Source organism: Oncorhynchus keta, chromosome 6 (genome assembly GCF_023373465.1).
Source record: "Oncorhynchus keta strain PuntledgeMale-10-30-2019 chromosome 6, Oket_V2, whole genome shotgun sequence".
Classification (NCBI taxonomy): Eukaryota; Metazoa; Chordata; class Actinopteri; order Salmoniformes; family Salmonidae; genus Oncorhynchus; species Oncorhynchus keta.
This window is the reverse complement of record NC_068426.1, coordinates 15,687,946-15,706,306: the sequence shown is the minus strand read 5'-3', so window position 1 is coordinate 15,706,306 and position 18,361 is coordinate 15,687,946. Positions and strand designations below refer to the sequence as shown.

Here is an 18,361-nt window from a genome sequence, read left to right as displayed (position 1 = left end):
GTGAAACAAAAGCAGTTCATTATCCATGTAATTGTCTGCCTCATTTGATCTACAGAATGGATTTTAACCTAATTCACTGGGATGACAGATTAATCAAATATTAATTAGATTTGACCACAGACTTGTATTGCATTACATGTTTTGTTGTAATGCAAAATTAATTTTTAAAATTATGTATTTTTCTTATTCTCTAGTTTCTGTCATGCTTATTTATGGTTAGAGATATCTTATTGAAGGAACACCCCACACATTCTGACAGGTCTTATCATTGAGGTAATGAGTTCCTTGTCTGCTTCATATTGAAACTAATAAACAGTGAAGTCTGCCATGCCAATACATCTGACTACGCTCTGAAGTCCAAGAAATATTATTCAACAAAAAGATGTGAATTAAATGCACAATTTTCTCAGTTCATCTTCAAAAACAGCTTTGTGATTGTAAAAATAAAAGAGGCACGGGACATTGCTCTGCGAATTGTTTAATTTGTGCTTTCTTGACAAATTATGGCTTTGGTCAACATTCAATTTTGTAATGTAGTGTCTGTTTCCTACAAAGTCTTCCTCAATCATCATCCTCCTCTTCATCTCCACCCAGGCCCTCTGTCTCATCTTGGGCAGCCTTCTCCTCCATGGCTGCTTTCAGGGCCTGCTCTTCCTCCATACTGGGGTCCAGGGCCTCTGTAATCTCTGGCCCACTGGTGTATTCTCGAAGGGGCATTGTTGGAAAAGTTGGGGTGTAGGCTTCCCCTGCAAATTTCAGGCCCCAGCCAAAGTATATGTTCTCAAAGTTCCTAAATTAGGAAACAACAAAAACATTTATTTGATTGGGGATGTTGTCTATGCCACAGTTACAACAACATATAACAAAACATTCCCTGATTAACATTCAGAAAATAAACAACCCAAACTTACTTCCCACTGGCATAAGCATAAGCCCCTGGCCAGAGGTTGGAGCGTAGCACTGCAATAGCAAACTGAGAGATGAGGGTGGAGGACATCTTGGAGCTCCAGGGAGGGGTCGTGGTAATCTCTGAAATGCACATACAAGCAAACAGTCAAAATTGGTTTAATACATAAAATGTTTTATAACAGACAGCATGCTACCAGAATCGAGTGAAAATGTCTCTTCACCTTATCCTAGGCCAACACAGACTAGAATATACTGACCTGCATCCTCAGAGAGTGGTGTGAGGAGGGGTGGGCCCACCTCTGGCTCATCAGCCTCCTCCTTCACCTCTTCATCTGCTTCCTCCTCAAAGTCATCCTCAGGCTTCTCAGCCAGGTTCACCCACACACAGCGACCCTATGAGAGGCCATATGATCATTTACAGGGCAAAAAAAAAAATGGCCTGATCAAAATCATGCAGAAAAAAGGAATGTTTTTGAGTCAGAGTTACCTGTTGGAGAATGTGCTGGACATGATGCACCCAGGTGGATAGAGATTCTGCCATTTCAGGAACAGGAATACCCTCAAAGTCAGGATTCTCTTCAAAGCTGTCCCGGGCTCCCTCTTCTTCCTCCTCACCTTCCTCCTCTCCAAACTGGTAGAACCCGAGGGGACTGACCTGTGTGCCGGCAGAGATGCGAGCAATTTGGGCTCGCAAATAGTTAGCCTCATTGCCAGGGAAAGGGGGATAGCTGACAATGGGGGCATCCAGTCTCCCTGTGAAGAATTTGCGGATGTGGCGCGCAGCTGTAATCTGGGTAGGAGTGACAGTGGGCAGCCTCATCCAGCGAAGGCCAGACTCTCTGCACACAAAGTAAGTGAATTTGTTCACACCTGTGCGGTTGTCCTCCTTTGGCACCACAGGTGGCGGCTTGAAAGTGGATCTTGGGAGTGCATCAATCTAAAAAGCAAAGTCATTATACATTTTTCATGAAAGAAGAAACATAATATGAAAGCAACATAGTCAGACAGGTTTTTTCAGTAACTCACTTCTTCCACCACCTCAGCTTCCTCATCATCATCCTGAGGTTCTCCTTCTGCATCTTCTGCTGTTTCCTCATTAATCCCTTCCTCCTCATCTCTGTACTCACCCTCAGCAACAAGATAGTTGCCCTCAGTGCCCAGGATTTTACCCCAGAGTCGGCAGCGTGCTAGTGGTTGGGAATTTACTAACTGCTTGAGTGCCAGGAAAACCCTCAGCGTCTCCTCTCTGCCCAGTCCCACTCCAGCCTGCTCCAGTAAGAAGCCAACTTCACTCACATTGGGGAGCGGTGTTTCTACCTAATGAGACATAGGCACATTGAAATAATTATTGATCACACTATACACCTTGCTCATCCAATCCCCAGATCAGTCTTGGTAAAGTGAATGTGCAAGGACCACTATCTTATTTGTTTTCTTACCAGTGACCTGAGTTTGTAAAAGAAAATGAGGGGTGTCACTGCACAGAAATATATAAAAAAAACATAGGAATGGAACTATATTTTACTATCAATTTTCACTATAGCACTTATCAGGGCCGGTCCTTGCCGTTCTGCCAGACCAAAGCTGCCCGAAACCTGGAATAGTCCATTTCAGCAAAATGAAAGGTGAAAATATATTTTCTGTATGTTTAAAATACATATTTTCCAGGACGTTGAAAAGGCATCTTTTTCGGACGTTGAAAAATAAGTATTTTCCGGATGTTGGAATCAGGTTCGTTTTGAGTTCTGAATGAAAGTTAAAAATACTTATTTTCCGGATGTTGAAAACCGCATTTTCCTGACGTTGAAAATATGTATTTTCCGGATGTTTAAATCAGGCAAATGTTTGGTTCTGAATGCAAGTTGAAAATAAGTAATTTATAGACATCTGTTTGGGCCAAATCAAGGCTGGTCCAGCCTGGACAAAATCACCAAAAATAGACCTCTATGATTGGTCAATGTCTGGTTCAGATTTGGTCCAGACCGAACCAAAAATCAATGACCGTGGGCATGGAAATAAAGGCCAGTCTGGACCACACATCTGCGTCTATGACTGGTTCAGAGTTGTTCCGGACCGGACCAAAAACCAATCTCTGTGGATGTGGAAATCAAGGCCGGTCCGTAACTGTACCAAAAAAAAGACATCCGAAAGGCGTCACCCGGCCGTGCTTACTAAGGTGTAGCCCACAGTGTTGCCTGAAATTGAAATGATGAATTCCCATCTGTGGTAAGCCTACCGTTTGTAAAACACAAAAAAAAGAGGTCCAAAAAACGTCGGCTCGTGCTTACTGGGGTGTAGCCTACCATTTCGGCCCGCAATTTAATTTTATGAATGCCCATCCATGTGGTATAGGCTCAGTGTTTGTAAAACAGGCCATTACATCGGCTTTATTAGTCCTGATTCCTGTGACAAATCAATTTGGCTATTTAAGATCTGAATATCTGCTACCAAACGTTATAAGGAGTTATAGTGAGCCTGTTCGATATGTGTTTACACATATAGCGAGAAATGCAGAATAATTGTATTTTTCGTTATGATCAGCTTGTCAAGAATTTATGGATACAAACAGAAAACCACACTGATCGTAACAATGGGGTGAAACTCGGGGACAACAGTTGTCATTGTCCATTCCATATTGTCCATTTTACTTTGACCTGTGCTGTTTTTAGGGTATGTTGTTTGTTAAAATGACATCGCTTTTTTTATTTGATTGTGTGCCATTAAGGTTAGGCTATTTGATATGAAACCCCTGCATGATGTAAAAAAAAGTGTCTCATTACATTGTCATACATTTTTATCTCCAGCATGTAGGATAATGAAAAGGTCACAAACTATTTCTACCATATCCTATATCTGCTACATGATTTATGTTAGATTTTTTGACGGAACGTTGGTGGAGCGCTGCAGCGATGCATCTCTCCAACAGCACCCTGGATGGAGAGGCGCGCTGGGAATGGACAAGCGGTCACGGCTTGTCACATGGCGACATCAGCGCACACCTAAAAAGCCCATATGCCACTGTTTGAGAGAAATTGTCGTTATTTTTTGACAGAATTATGTGAGTTTTTTTGTGTTGTTGGTGGTGGTGCGTATCGGCTAAAATGCCACCCTCATCAATATGCCACCATAGGCGGCTGCTCGTGCCCAATGAGCGGACCGGCAAGTGAGTACTTTCAAGTAACGTAAACTCACCCCATTCAGTTCAAATGTGCGCAACTGCAACATTCAAACGAGGCAACAAAGAAACTAATGGGATTGTAGCGACTGTGTTGACGTCAAAATCGTGGGTGTGAACTAGGTTTCTATTCAAGAGTTGATCGACATGGTAATGGCTCTATAGTATTGGAGAAAAGTTGAAAAAACGGGACGTGTCATGTCGTAACGTACAATACGCATAAAGCAACTATTTCTGTCTTACAATCTCAATTCAATTCAAGGGCTTTATTGGCATGGGAAACATGTGTTAACATTGCCAAAGCAAGTGAGGTAGACAACATACAAAGTGAATATATAAAGTGAAAAACAACAAAAATTAACAGTAAACATTACACATACAGAAGTTTCAAAACAGTAAAGACATTACAAATGTCATATTATATATATATAGTGTTTTAACAATGTACAAATGGTTAAAGGACACAAGATAAAATAAATAAGCATAAATATGGGTTGTATTTACAATGGTGTTTGTTCTTCACTGGTTGCCCTTTTCTCGTGGCAACAGGTCACAAATCTTGCTGCTGTGATGGCACACTGTGGAATTTCACCCAGTAGATATGGGAGTTTTTCAAAATTTGATTTCTCTCTCCACTAGGTGTAGCACTTCTATCACCCTTTAGAAACAAGAAACGGACAGTGACGGGGGTAAGGGGGGGATACCTAGTCATTTTTTTCGTCATCATTGCGTGCGATCATCATTCTCAAAGCCGCTGTTTACTTCTAAGATCACTTTACCACCGCCCTAAAAACCCGATTCAAATTCGACACAAACCTTCAAATAGGTATGTAATGACACATTATATAAACTCTTTATAGTGTTTTTATTTACATTTTAGAGGCGATAAGTTGGGCAGATCGAGTGAAAAAAGCAATTTTCCCATACATCTCTCCTCACCATCACGCATTAGTTTCGCTTCCCCACCCGCCATTTTTAAAAAGACCTGACGGGGCTCATTGCCTGCTTGAATTATGCAGAAAGGGGCAACGTTTAGGTCATGTAATTGATTTTGTTGGAAAGGGGAGAAATTGTGCTTTACAATGGTATTGCCATTACAGTTGATCTGGAAGTATTACGTTTTTGGGGCGCTAAAATAAGGGCTATTGTACGGACCAAGGCGATGTACGAGTTTACGTTACTTGTATTAATTATAACACAAATGTATTACCCCTCCATCGTTTTATTAATCTTAGCCTATTTAGTACTTTTTGAATTACCCGTTTCTATATGGACCTTGCTTTGTGCACGGGGGCATTGTCATGCTGAAATAGGAAAGGGCCTTCCCCAAACTGTTGCCACAAAGTTGGAAGCACAGAATCGTCTAGAATGCAAATGTATGCTGTAGCGTCAAGATTTCCCTTCACTGGAACTAAGGGGCCTAACCTGAACCATGAAAAACATTCCCAGAACATTATTCCTCCTCCAACAAACTTCACAGTTGGCACTATGCATTCAGGCAGGTAGCGTTCTCCTGGAATCCTCCAAATTCATCCATCGACTCTCAGATGGTGAAGATTGACTCATCACTCCAAAGAACATGTTTCCACTGCTCCAGAGATTGCATGGCTGTGTGCTCAAATCTATACACCTGTCTGCAACGGGTGTGGCTGAAATAGCTGAATCCACTCATTTGAAGGGGTGTCCACATACTTTTTGTATATATTGTGTGTTTGTTTTTCAACAGGTCATTCAGTACTGCAGCGTTTCCGTTCAATTGAACGCTCTATTACATTTCTAGTACTGAACGTAGCCCTGGCCACCTTACCTCTTGGTCACCATCATCACCTCCTCCCCGTGAAAACAGCAACATCTGCTGCTCAGCCAGGAGCTGTGCAGCAGGCGACGGAGGTATGTCTCTCAATGTGCTCTGCTTGTCCAGCAGCAATCCCCGCTTCACCTCATGGCTCATGTCTTCAATTACGTCAACCACATTTTCTGGGCGCTCATCCATCACCTTGGTCAGTACCCGTGCAAAATGGTCATAGCTGGAAAGGTTGGAGAAGAGTGTCATACTTTACTTACACGGTAGCATCACCCATCCACCCTGGCAATCATACAAATACTCACAGGTTGAGGTTACTTTTTGTACTATTTTTTTGCATAAAGGCCTTGAAGCAGATCGATGTCTGCTCCCTTTGATTGTTCAGTGGTGCTCCAGCTGACTCCATATTTCTTTCGTTCCCAACAACACAACAGAAAACGATCCTGTTGTAAAAACTCGCCAACACCCAGTACGCCACAGTGTCGCGGTTAAGTTTAGGTTGTTTATATCATGCGTCAAAATCAAAACTTTTCCAAGACATTAAAAAAAAAAGGTCAACAACAGATAGCTTTTGAAAGTTGCTATACAAGTTCCTTACCAGAAAGTCCACGTTACCAGCGGCCTGTTTCTAGGGTAAACAATACTGTTGCTGTGGTACTTCATGCATAGAATGTCCACCAGTCGCAGCATATCCTCCACTCCTAAGTCTTTAAAAATGTAATGACATGCAGGATCTTGCTGCAGGTTGTCTCAATCGAAGCATGAAATAAAGGTTGAATTCACTGACCACCTTTGACAGTACACATATGCTATACCTAGTTTGTATAATTAGGGCACAATAAAAAGACATGGAACAAATAAACAAAAATCTTTTATTTTCATGACAAAAACATTTTCTATTAAGGACTTTCAAAGGTAAAATAAATTGTAGTAAATCTTTTTCCTGACTAGAGTTCCACAGTGCATTTCGCAATTTCGACAAATACAAAACTAAGGACACATAACATAGATATTTTTGGATGACCAAGAATGTATGTTCAAGAGGTCCATACAGGTAAGAGCCAGTACAAACACAGAGGTGAAGTCAAAACAACGGTTCATTATAGTCTACTTTATGACTTCTCCTTAGATGGACCATCATTCTGCATCTCCTGTGCCAGTCTCAGGTTCTGTGGTACCTTCTTCGGTGACATCTTTTAATTGGTCAGTGACATCTGAAGGTTCAGTAGGTGCCTCCTCCATTGGTTCCTCCACAGTCTCTATAGGATCCGGAGTGGGGTTTTCTTCCACTACTGGCAAATCCACCTGGTAGAAAACATCATTGGTTAGAGTTATATCACACACACACACACACACACACACACACACACACACACACACACTATATATAATAATATTTCAGCATGGCTTTTATACGTGCTATTTTGAGGGGAAGCTCAGTGACTGTAGATTATTCTGCTGGTTGTCAGTTGCAAGACACCAGTTGTGTCAATCTACACCTTTTCAAAACATTCCACATAAATACAACCAACTTCTGTAACGGCGACAAAAGGATAACAATAGTCTCGACTTACCTGTAAAGTGGTGTCTGCAGTTTCCTCTTGACAAGCAGGGGCCGTCTCTTCTTCCTCCATGGGCTCCTCTTCCTCTTTTTTACTTGGCAGATGCTGCTGGACTGCTGGCTCTGGATCTCTCAGCGGTACTGGAATAGGTTCTGCCCGTACTGGAGGGGTTGCAACAGGTGTGAAGGTTGCAACGGGTGTAATGGTTACATTGGCTGCGATGGTTGCAATGGGTGTCTCAACCTGTATGTAGTGAAAGAAGGGTGGTATAGAGAATCAAATAAAGTAAAAGACATAAGAGTTTAGACATGACTATCGTTAGTGACAGACACATAGCCATCTGTTGTTTCTGTGCCCATTACCTGTCTCTCCAGTACTATAGGCTGCATGGCCTCTGGTTCTGGCTGTTTGCTGTTGGCCTCCAGGACTGTCATGATGGAGGCGGGAATGTGGGCTTGCTGTAACAACAACCAGGGAAGGTTTTGTTATGAGAGACTGATAAATAGGGAGCTGGATCAGTTTGATAAACAAGACTTTCTTACACTGGTGCATTTCATTGGTATGAGCTTAAAATGTCTCCCACTAAAATAAAGAGATAACGTTAGCTAGCTACCTGGTGGGGGGTGAAAGAGTGGACGTGCTGTAGAAGAGGTTCCCTCATCTCCGGGCAGCGCTCAAACACACTGGTAAGCTGGGCTGGTGGGAGCTGCAGCAGCACGCTGTAGGACTGCGGCTTGGTCCTCTGGCAGCACTTCACAAAGCCCTCCCACACCTTAGGATACTTCCACACCTGCACAACAAACAGAGACACATATGTATATACATTAGCAGTCAGAAGTTTGGACACCTGCTCATTCAAGGGGTTCTCTTTATTTTGACTATTTTCTACATGGTAGAATAATAGTGAAGACATCAAAACTATGAAATCACACATGTGGAATAATGTAGTAACCAGAAAAAAAAAGTGTTAAATCTAAATATATAGCATAGTCATTTACAACAATAACAATGTCCACTGTATTTCTGACCAATTATATGTTATTTTAATGGACAAAAAATATGCTTTTCTTTCAAAAACAAGGACACTTCTAAGTGACCACATACCTTTGAATGGTAGTATATAAAAGTTTGGGGTCACTTAGAAATGTCCTTGTTTTTGAAAGAAAAGCACATTTTTTGTGCATTAAAATAACATCAAATTGATCAGAAATACAGTGTAGACATGGTTAATGTTGTAAATTACTATTGTAGCTACAAACGGCAGATTTTTAAAGGAATATCTACATAGGCGTACAGAGGCCCATTATCAGCAACCATCACTCCTGTGTTCCAATGGCACACTGTGTTAGCTAATCCAAGTTTATCATTTTAAAAGGCAAGTTGATCAGTAGAAAACCCTTTTGCAATTATGTTAGCACAGCTGAAAACTGTTGTCCTGATTAAAGAAGCAATACAACTGTCTTTCTTTAGACTAGTTGAGTATCTGGAGCATCAGCATTTGTGGGTTTGATTACAGGCTCAAAAGGGCCAGAAACAAAGGCCAGCATCCCAGAGTCGCCTCTTCACTGTTGACGTTGAGATTGGTGTTTTGCGGGTACTAATGAAGCTGCCAGTTGAGGACTTGTGAGGCATCTGTTTCTAAAACTAGAAACTCTAATGTACTTGTCCTTTTGCTCAGTTGGACACCGGGGCCTCCCATTTCTCGTTCTATTCTGGTTTGACCCAGTTTGCGATGTTCTGTGGAGGAAGTAGTACTCAGTGTTGTACAAGATCTTCAGTTTATTGGCAATTTCTCGCATGGAACAGCCTTCATTTCTCAGAACAAGAATTGACTGACGAGTTTCAGAAGAATATGAATTTGTTTCTGTCCATTTTGAGCCTGTAATCGAACCCACAAATGCTGATCAATTGATGTTATTTTAATGGACAATTATTTTTGCTTTTCTTGCAAAAACAAAGACATTCTGAAGTCACCCCAAACTTTTGAACGGTAGTGTATAATAACACATAGCAGGTTACTGGCATCCTGTGTTCTTAAACAGCAAAGCCGTCAAATCAAGTCTATGTCTAAATGTTGAGTGCTGAGCAACTGAATGCTCAGTGTAGGAGAAAAACTCCTAGTTTACTGACCTGCTTGACAATGAGTCGGGACAGGATGTTCATAACGAAGCCTCCCAGGCGGGGGTACATGCTGAGGGACTGGATAACTGTTCTCATCAGCAGAATGGGGAGAGGACTCTGCTCCATCAGCTGCTGCATTACCACAGCCAGGACCTCTGACGTGTACACATTCTTCTCCCCAAAACACAGGTTGGTGGCTGCAGACATGGACACACAAATAATACATTTTCATCAACTCAGAAATATTCCATCAGAAAAATATCACTGGTGACAATGTGTAATAGTGTATCAGAGAAAACAAAACTGAATGGTTGTCAGGTAGAAGACAACTTACCTTTTATGATGGACTTCATGTCACACTTTGTTGAGTCAACATTGTGCAAAGAAATGAGAAGCTCGCCAGGGGTGAGAGGAGACATTGAGGAACTACCCTCGCCTAGTAACGAGAGATGACAAGTGTTATTACACGTCATTCACACTGGTGACATACAGTCACTGGAAGATGTGATGGGATCTTACTATGCTGGGTGCCCAGGAGACGGTTGAAGACTTCCTTCACCACAATGGGGTTGAGCTTGATAAGCTTGGGAAGAGCCTGGGTCACCTCTTTCTGTACACAGAAACACAGCAGAAACAGAGAGAACTCTGTTTATGATATATCCTGATTGTCCAGTCACTTTTACCCCTACCCATATGTACATACTGTGTTACCTCAATCTCGTACCTCTGCACATTGACTAGGTACTGGTACTCCTTGTGTATAGCTTTGTTATTGTTGCCATTATTACGCTTTCCTTTTTTATTTAGCAAATACGTGTCTTACTTTTTAATTCTGCATTGTTGGAACGGGCTTTTAAGTAAGCATTTCACTGCAAAGTCCACACATGTTGTACTCACCACAAGAGACCAATCAAATTAACACTGCTCCTGTTGTTTTAATGTCACAGTTATCTCCCTATTGTAGCACTTTGTGAAAGACACCATTGTTTTTTTGAGGAACTTACCTTTTCCAGGCCGTTGATGACAGGAATTAGGAAACGAACATCGGGCACTCGTTTGTGATACAGGTCCCTCACTCTCTCTACCAACTCTGGCGACGGAGGCACTAAGGAAAGACAAGAGTCCATGTAGAAGCTGACATTCCCATCTCATCTCCCTTTTTGCCAAGCACACAGACAATCTGCGAATAAGCTGGGCAGTGGAGTGAAGTACACTTTACCTTTATCAGTGAGAATGTGCAGGCAGCGAGTGACCAGAGTCTCTGCTCCTTTAGGACAGTTTTCAACCAACAGCAGAAGCTGTGGAGACTTCATCCCCATTCCACGGATCTATTGGGCAGGGAGAAAACTCACGAACACACACTGGTAGACAAGCAAGCCAAACGGCAGAGAGGACCAAAGACTGGTGCAGGGAGAGTGAAAGGAATTAGACAACTAAAGAGAGTGGGTAAGAAGGGGCTTACTGGCTGCTCTATCACTCGAAGCACACTGCGCTTGATGTCGGCAATGGCTTCAGTGTAGACAGAGGCCAGCTCATGAACCAGGCGGTGGTTGAGAGGCAGAAGGGACAGGTAGAGGTACAGGCACTGCCTCACTGTGTCCTCTGTCCAGGGGGAGGCCACCTCTGTGGGAGTGAGAGGGACAAACAATTGTTAAGTTAGTGGGGAAGAGAGAGACATTGCCGTGTGTGTATAAAGGTTAAACTGGAAGTCAAACCTGTATCCTTGTCAGCCCCAAAAAGTAACGACGGAGGGTTAGGGTGTACGAGGAGCTGCATGTAGTTCAGGGCAAACTTCTCAATATAGTCCCTCAGCTGGTCTTTCTCATACATCCGCTTTATGAAGGACAGCGCATTGGAGCGCACCTGGACAGAAAACAGTTAACGAAAGAAAAACACAAGCCAGCAGCAAGAGACTCAGTTTTGTTCATTTTACTATGTTACCTTCTCCTTTTCATGTGAGCTGAGATCCAGAAGCACATGGAGATACTGGAACTGCCTTGAGGGCCGTTTTACAATCAGCTCTTTTAGAGTAGTCATGCCGAGGTACACCCGCGACTGAAACACATTCAACCAGAAAGGAAATCACTAGTGGCATGATGACAGAGCCGGTACGTCAATTGAATTATTTGCTCAAGTTTAAAGACAATCAAATGTCATTACCTCATCTTCACAGTACCGTCGTATTACTTCCAAAGCAGACTCTGTAATTAACGGAGCCTCCAGCACAATCTTTGTGAAAAGCCTAGGAGAAGGGATAGAAATGGATAGGAAAGTGGATTAGATAATTGCTATTTGACTGCGGAGCCCTTTAGCTGGTGTCCACAGAAGAACAACGTAACTGTCCTCACCCATCCCTCTGCTCGGGCTTCTCCTGCAGGCCGGACAGTAGAGTGAAGAGGCAGTGGTCGTAGCTGTCCAACAAGCCAGTCGGCTGCTGACTGAGGTATGTGTTATACTCCTGGTAGAGAAGAGAGAAGGCCAGGTCGCTCCTGGTCCTAATGTCCTCCAGAATGAACTCCAGCACATCATCCTTCATCATCCCCTCAAACTGAGTCACAAGTCTGGACAGCAGCTTGACGCGCACCTGCCAGGAAGAGTACATATATATTTATATTCCGGACTCAGACATCACTCGTTCTAATATTTCTAGATTTCTTCATTTGAAGCAGTACAACTAATTATACTGTACTTTACCTCCAGCCAGTTCACCACTTATTCAAAACCAGATTCTGTACTCAAAATAGGAGACCAAGATAATTTTCTGGGGCATTGATAAAAAAAACAACCTTGCTTCAGATATCATACACATAAGTATGTGATCTTGTGTTTAATCTCACTGTAGTACCGTACTGACCATGCGTTCTAATATTTCTAGATTTATTTCATTTTTATTTGGGGGATTTGCATGTATTGTTAGATATTACTGCACGGTTGGAGCTAGGAACATAAGCATTTTGATACACCCACGATAACATTCGCAAAATGTGTACGAGACCAATCAAATATGACATATGTCTACATCATAGACTCAAATAAGATGTTTGTCTCTTCCTATAGATGTTAGTTACTATGGAAATTGAGGCCTTTTATTATTTCTCTACTGGAGAGGAAGAATGTTTTGAAACACTCACATGGGCCATCCCACTCTGTGCTATAGCTTTTTCTGAGTGCAGGATGCGCTTGACAGCCATGTTGGTCAACTTTTCAAGCTGGGTGTCTGTCAAAGGCTGGATCACATCAGCTAATCTGAACACTTTCCTCTTCCCACTTGTCCCAGGTGTTCTAAAAAAAAAATCAAATCAAAAGCCACAAATGAAACAGTCAGAATGGTTAAATGGCAGGGTACTGGGTTTGCTTTTATGTGTGATAGTTGTACTGCTTCAGACTCACTTGATCTGTGTGGAGGGGAGGATGGGCTCAGGCAGCCTCTTGACCTGGGGGGCTTCCCCCGTTTCAGTTTGGCTCTTATCTCCATAGCCTCCTCCAACCACAGAGATGGCTTGACCCATAACTGGTACTTTGCGCTTGATGAGCAGGTCTTTGGAGGACTCCCCTATGCCTTCATCCATGCCCTCCTCCTTTCCAGCTTTCTCATCTCGTGCTTTGCACTGCTCCAGTCCTAAGGGATAGATTGGAGAAGATTTTTTATTAGAATTAAGAATTTGGAGAACAGATTTTCAGAAATGAAAATCAACATTTCCATCTTTGAAATCTGTGAATTGGGTGGCCCATTGTTGTCAGTCATTTTGCTATCTTTATTTCATTGTTCTAGTTCCTTCTCCCTCTCCCTCTAACCTGGTCCAACTCCCGCTGCTGTCATCTGAGTGGCCATCATTCTGGCCAAGTGTTTGATTTGGGCATCTGTTCCTGCAGACTCCACTGGTGTGTATGTGGCCTGGAAGGACGCTGGCATGACATCAGGCAAGTACACCATGCTGATTAGAACCTGTATGTGGAAGAGGAACACAAACATGAGAATGGCCCTCACATCCTCCAGGTGTCAAAAATTAATAAATCACATTCTACCACAGCAGTTTACCAGATTGGCCACGTTCTCTGGGGAGAGCAGGGGGCGCAAGAACTCTGCAGTGAGGTCGATGGCTGACTGGACTACTGGCACAGAGGAGGGCTTGGAGATGGAAGGGGGGGCTGGCTCTTCTTTATCTTCATCATCTTCTATAAGAGCGGGCTCTGAAAGTAAGACAACATTAGATTACAGATCTAGCATATGGAACCGCAGGTTGATTCTGGATTTATGGGGTGTGGGAGTCAACTAGGTACTTCTAAAAAAAAAAGGTATCAGTCAATGGTAACCGGTGCAATATCTTCACAACTAACCAATCTTGAGCTTTTTGCCCTCTGTGTATGGCTCATGGCGGGGCCTTTTGCGCGGTTCACGTGGGGCTGGCGTGTGACGGGTTATTTCATTCTGGGACATCCCCAGGTCTAGGAGCAGAGTGCTGATTTGTCCCTGGAACTCCAGGCTGCAGGGGTGCTTGAGCACTGCCATCAGGTGTAACTTTAGATTCTTGCGTACACTGCTCACCTGAGACTTGGCCAGTGTTGGGGGTAGGTTGGCTACAAAAACAAGTGAAATATGATTTAAATTATACTGAACTTCACCTCCATTCAGTTCACTTACTCAAAATCAGATTCTGTACTCAAAATAGGAGACCAAGATCAATTTCTAGGGCATCGATAAAGAAATAAAAATGAACTTTGCTTCAGGTATCATACACATAAGCTTGTGATCTTGTGTTTAATCTCACTGTAGTACCATACTGACCATGCAGAGTCTCATAAGCCTGGACCACCTCAGACATAAACATAGGCCTCTGTCGGGCCAGTGTGGCCAGGGAACCCAGGGCTGTGGTCAGGTTGATGCTGGAGATAGCAGGGTGGACCATGAACTTCAGAAGCTGCTCCAGTGCAGACTTGCCCTCCCCACACAGGGTATCTTAGGAAGACATTGCAGACACTGTGTAAGGTGAATCAAGACATGTAGAGACAGCAATGCTACATTTAAGCAATAAAGCACGAGGGTGTGTGGTATATGGCCAATATATCACGGCTAAGTGATGTTCTTATGCACGAAGCAATGCGGAGTAGCTGTGGTATATTGGCCATATACCACAAACCCCAGAGATTGCTATTATAAACTGGTTACCAAAATAATTAGAGCAGTAAAAATAAAAGTTGCCACACAGTCTGTTATAAATTGGTGGTTTGAGCCCTGAATGATGATTGGCTGAAAGCCACGGTATATCAGACCATATACCACAGGTATGACAAAAGTTATTTTTACTGCTCTAATTACATTGATAAATAGTTTATAACAGCAATGTGTCGTGGATAACAGCAGCCCTTAGCCGTGGTATATTGGCCATATACCACACCACCTCAGGCCTTATTGCTTAAATATACCATGGCTAAAATAATAATATAATATATGCCATTTAGCAGACGCTTTTATCCAAAGCGACTTACAGTCATGTGTGCATACATTCTACGTATGGGTGGTCCCGGGAATCGAACCCACTACCCTGGCGTTACAAGCGCCATGCTCTACCAACTGAGCTACAGAAGGACCACATGGCTGTCAGCCAATCAGCATTCAGGGCTCAAACCACCCAGTTTATTTATAATCCTGCACAACACATTGGGGAAAACTCAACTGAAAATCTATGTATGTAAAGCTTTAAAATGTCATAGTAAAGAAAATCACCCCCTCTCACCGTAGCGGATATAGGCATGGTCTTTGGAGATTTTATCCAGGCTGATGTCTCCCTCTTGGCGCTTGGGAGTGTCAGAGTCTGACGTCCTCGGTGAAAGAGTGATGATGAGAGACTCTGTGAACTTGATAGCATGAGTGCGGACTCCATCATTGTCAACTTCCAGCATAGCCAGAACTTCCTCCTTCATCTGAGTCACCATGTCCCAGCATGCTTCCTGCATGTCTGACATGGTCTTGGAACGCACAAACCACTGGCATAGAAAACAAACAAGCCTCAGTACAGCAACACACATGGGTACATAATATGGGTTGAATGGGATAACAATGAGAAGGCATTGATTAATGAAAGTGTGTACCTGCAGCGCCACTTTGTAGAGCTGAGTGAGTGTGAGGATAGCCTTCTTCACCACATTGACACTTTCGTCCTTCAGCAGCATGTTCAGGTTGGCAATCAGTTTAAGCAGGAGCTCGTTGTCCCTCTTACTGTTAAGACAAAAACAACCCAAGTTAAAAATATCACATTTATTGAACATGACTATCGTGAACTTGATATTCTAATAACTGTTCTATATGTGTGTGTGTGCGACTGATGGCTTCCAACACTCTGAGCAGCTAACCGATCGCTGCAGCTGTACATAGTCTATTGGTAAATAGCCCACCCATTTTCACCTACCTCATCCCCATACTGTTTTATTTATTTACTTTTCTGCTCTTTTGCACACCAATATCTCTACCTGTACATGACCATCTGATCATTTATCACTCCCGTGTTAATCTGCAAAATTGTAATTATTCGCCTACCTCATGCCTTTTGCACACATTGTATATAGACTCCCCCTTTTTTTCTACTGTGTTATTGACTTGTTAATTGTTTACTCCATGTGTAACACTGTGTTGTCTGTTCACACTGCTATGCTTTATCTTGGGCAGGTCGCAGTTGGAAATGAGAACTTGTTCTCAACTAGCCTACCTGGTTAAATAAAGGTGAAATAAAAATTAACACTTACCATGCTTCCTCAATGAAGCCAATGACAAACTTTCTTACTTCCATTGACTTATCGGTCTGAAAGGCTATGATCTCCTACAGACACAGGGTGACAATGAGAGACAGAGAGAGAACACATTTTACACGTAAACAATAAGGCCTGATGGGGTGTGGTATATAGCCAATATAACACAGCTAAGGGCTGTTCTTATTCACGACGCAACGCAGAGTGCCTGGATATAGCCCTTAGCCGTGGTATATTGGCCATATACCCCAAACTCCAGAGGTGCCTTATTGCTATTATAAACTGGTTATACGGTCTGATATACCACGGCTTTCAGCCAAATTAGCATTCAGAGCTCGAACCACCCAGTTTATAAAAGTGCTTTTACAACTGGTGTTAACCTAGCTGAGAAACGCTCAACTTTGTTATATTATATCAAGGCGGAGTTGGTCGCACGGTTTGCTAGCAACAACATTGCGTCACCATCAGTCAATACTTGTAAAATTACAATTCTGAACAAGTTTACCTGTACCTATGTTTCTCCGCAGTCCTTTCGCAGGGTGCTGAAATTCCTACTTTTAATAAAAACTTATTGAATACAACCAATTACTTTTTCCTCATGTGTTGCACAACTCAGCGCAAGTGCCAATTGAATTTCAGCTTACATGGTGTCAAGGCCACTACGTTTCCAGTTGAGCAACACAAATTAGGAAAAAGTCAGTGGTATTCGATAAAAGTTATACAAGACAAACATAGGTACAGGTAAGCATTTTAAGAATTTACATTTTTACAAGTATCAACTGATGGTGACTCAATGTTGTTCCTAGCAAATTGTGCAACCAGTTATCAAAACTCAACTCCGCCCTCAATACAAGAGAATGGAGCTGAGCGTTCCTCAGCTAGTGTTACCAATATACATCTATAACTACATACTTACATCTAAGAAATTGTCAAGTAAAGAGGGGTCCTTGTTGATGATCAATTCCTGGACCTGAATAATGAAAAGACACGTATAAATATTATATATTTACAAAAAATGTTTTTTACCTTTATTTAACAAGGCAAGTCAGTTAAGAACATTCGTATTTACAATGACGGCCTACTGGCGAACAGTGGGTTAACTGCCTTGTTCAGGGGCAGAATTACAGATTTTTACCTTGTCAGCTCGGGGATTCAATCCAGCAACATTTTGGTTGCTCTAACCACTAGACTACCTACTCTAACCACTAGACTACCTGCCGCCCCATATATATTACAGGTCTGAAGAAAAGGGTAGAATGTATAGCCGTCCTAACATTCCTATCTGATCTCTTGAAGGAGCTTATTACTGATGGCTTTATACTGGCCTGCCAGAGAGCTGATCACAAACCTGTTTGAGAACCGTGAGTTTGCTGTCTGTAGCAATAAGAGCTGCTTGGTTCAGGAGATCAACAACCTGTGGGTTGAGAACAGACAATCAGGTACATATGTTGGAACTATCAAACATAGATAATTTGACGCGATTTTATTCAAATATGGACCAAATCATTCCAAGGGTTGTTCGGGGATACCTTTTCACTGGTGGTCATATCGACAATAGCATTGTCCTCGTCTTCATTGAAAAACTGTGATGCCACACTGGTCCTCACACCAGCACTTTCTCCGTTATTTGAGGCCATCTTCTAAACATACACGGAAACAAAGTTAAATTAAATAATAACATTAAATTAACTTACTAGTTAGTTACATGCGATGGAAAAATAAGTGCAAACCCTGGCGCACTTTGGTTAGAAACACAACGTTGGCCGTCTATGCTAGTTAGGTGACGGAAGTTAGCCGTCGCCTGCCCTGCAAAATAACTTCACTGACAACAAGAATTACAGCACAAAATGAGGAAAACACATTACCTTATTAGATCCTTTATTATTCATAAATTAAAATGAAATATTTGCACTTGTGTGACGAGTAACAAGGGCTCAACTTCGCTAATACACCGCCATATTTGGCGGAAGTACTAATAATGCAGCTGTGCAACAAAAGCTTCCCTCGGCTGCAACAACAGTTGGGTGTTTTAAGTTCCTCTTTAGG

At 42.4% G+C, this 18,361-nt stretch overlaps 2 protein-coding genes across 4 annotated transcripts; both read right to left on the bottom strand.

Moving 5' to 3' along the window:
- Positions 1–460: 460 nt before the first annotated feature.
- On the bottom strand, positions 461–6,587 carry rsph4a (radial spoke head component 4A). 2 transcript variants are annotated; one of them, XM_035761349.2, is made up of 8 exons: positions 6,487–6,587; positions 6,194–6,298; positions 5,892–6,111; positions 1,936–2,226; positions 1,397–1,846; positions 1,167–1,302; positions 912–1,029; positions 461–790 (listed from the first exon to the last, which is right to left on the bottom strand). In XM_035761349.2, the coding sequence occupies exons 2-8, from the start codon at positions 6,292–6,294 to the stop codon at positions 562–564; spliced, it is 1,545 nt and encodes a 514-aa protein (XP_035617242.1). In that variant the 5' UTR covers positions 6,295–6,298; positions 6,487–6,587; the 3' UTR covers positions 461–561. The 2 variants fall into 2 exon arrangements, with proteins under 2 accessions (XP_035617242.1, XP_052376870.1); XM_052520910.1 differs by having other exon boundaries at positions 6,194–6,536.
- A 155-nt stretch (positions 6,588–6,742) lies between these two features.
- Positions 6,743–18,328, bottom strand: sympk (symplekin). Of its 2 annotated transcripts, none has more exons than XM_035761368.2 (27): positions 18,181–18,328; positions 17,845–17,952; positions 17,664–17,729; positions 17,232–17,285; positions 16,313–16,386; positions 15,662–15,788; positions 15,307–15,556; positions 14,358–14,528; positions 13,910–14,149; positions 13,611–13,762; positions 13,367–13,517; positions 12,962–13,190; positions 12,703–12,853; positions 11,920–12,155; positions 11,732–11,813; positions 11,513–11,626; positions 11,287–11,434; positions 11,034–11,194; positions 10,791–10,899; positions 10,576–10,676; positions 10,091–10,181; positions 9,906–10,007; positions 9,581–9,768; positions 8,064–8,240; positions 7,813–7,908; positions 7,463–7,693; positions 6,743–7,193 (listed from the first exon to the last, which is right to left on the bottom strand). In XM_035761368.2, exons 1-27 carry the CDS (start codon positions 18,202–18,204, stop codon positions 7,026–7,028), a joined length of 3,801 nt encoding a protein of 1,266 aa, XP_035617261.1. In that variant the 5' UTR covers positions 18,205–18,328; the 3' UTR covers positions 6,743–7,025. The 2 variants fall into 2 exon arrangements, with proteins under 2 accessions (XP_035617261.1, XP_035617260.1); XM_035761367.2 differs by having other exon boundaries at positions 17,845–17,955; positions 18,181–18,318.
- Positions 18,329–18,361: the final 33 nt, after the last annotated feature.

What these genes read in the sequence shown, in the direction of transcription:
- rsph4a (XM_035761349.2), bottom strand. Translation starts at nt 6,294, where the DNA reads ATGGAGTCAGCTGGAGCACCACTGAACAATCAAAGGGAGCAGACATCG. An exon ending in GTGATGATGGTGACCAAGAG is followed by an intron (nt 2,227 to 5,891) that starts GTAAGGTGGCCA and finishes ATGTCTCATTAG; the next exon opens with GTAGAAACACCGCTCCCCAA. An exon ending in TATGCTTATGCCAGTGGGAA is followed by an intron (nt 791 to 911) that starts GTAAGTTTGGGT and finishes TTCCTAATTTAG; the next exon opens with GAACTTTGAGAACATATACT.
- sympk (XM_035761367.2), bottom strand. Translation starts at nt 18,204, where the DNA reads ATGAATAATAAAGGATCTAATAAG. An exon ending in CTCCCCTCCACACAGATCAA is followed by an intron (nt 12,854 to 12,961) that starts GTGAGTCTGAAG and finishes TTTTTTTTTTAG; the next exon opens with AACACCTGGGACAAGTGGGA. An exon ending in TGGGGCTGACAAGGATACAG is followed by an intron (nt 11,195 to 11,286) that starts GTTTGACTTCCA and finishes TCACTCCCACAG; the next exon opens with AGGTGGCCTCCCCCTGGACA.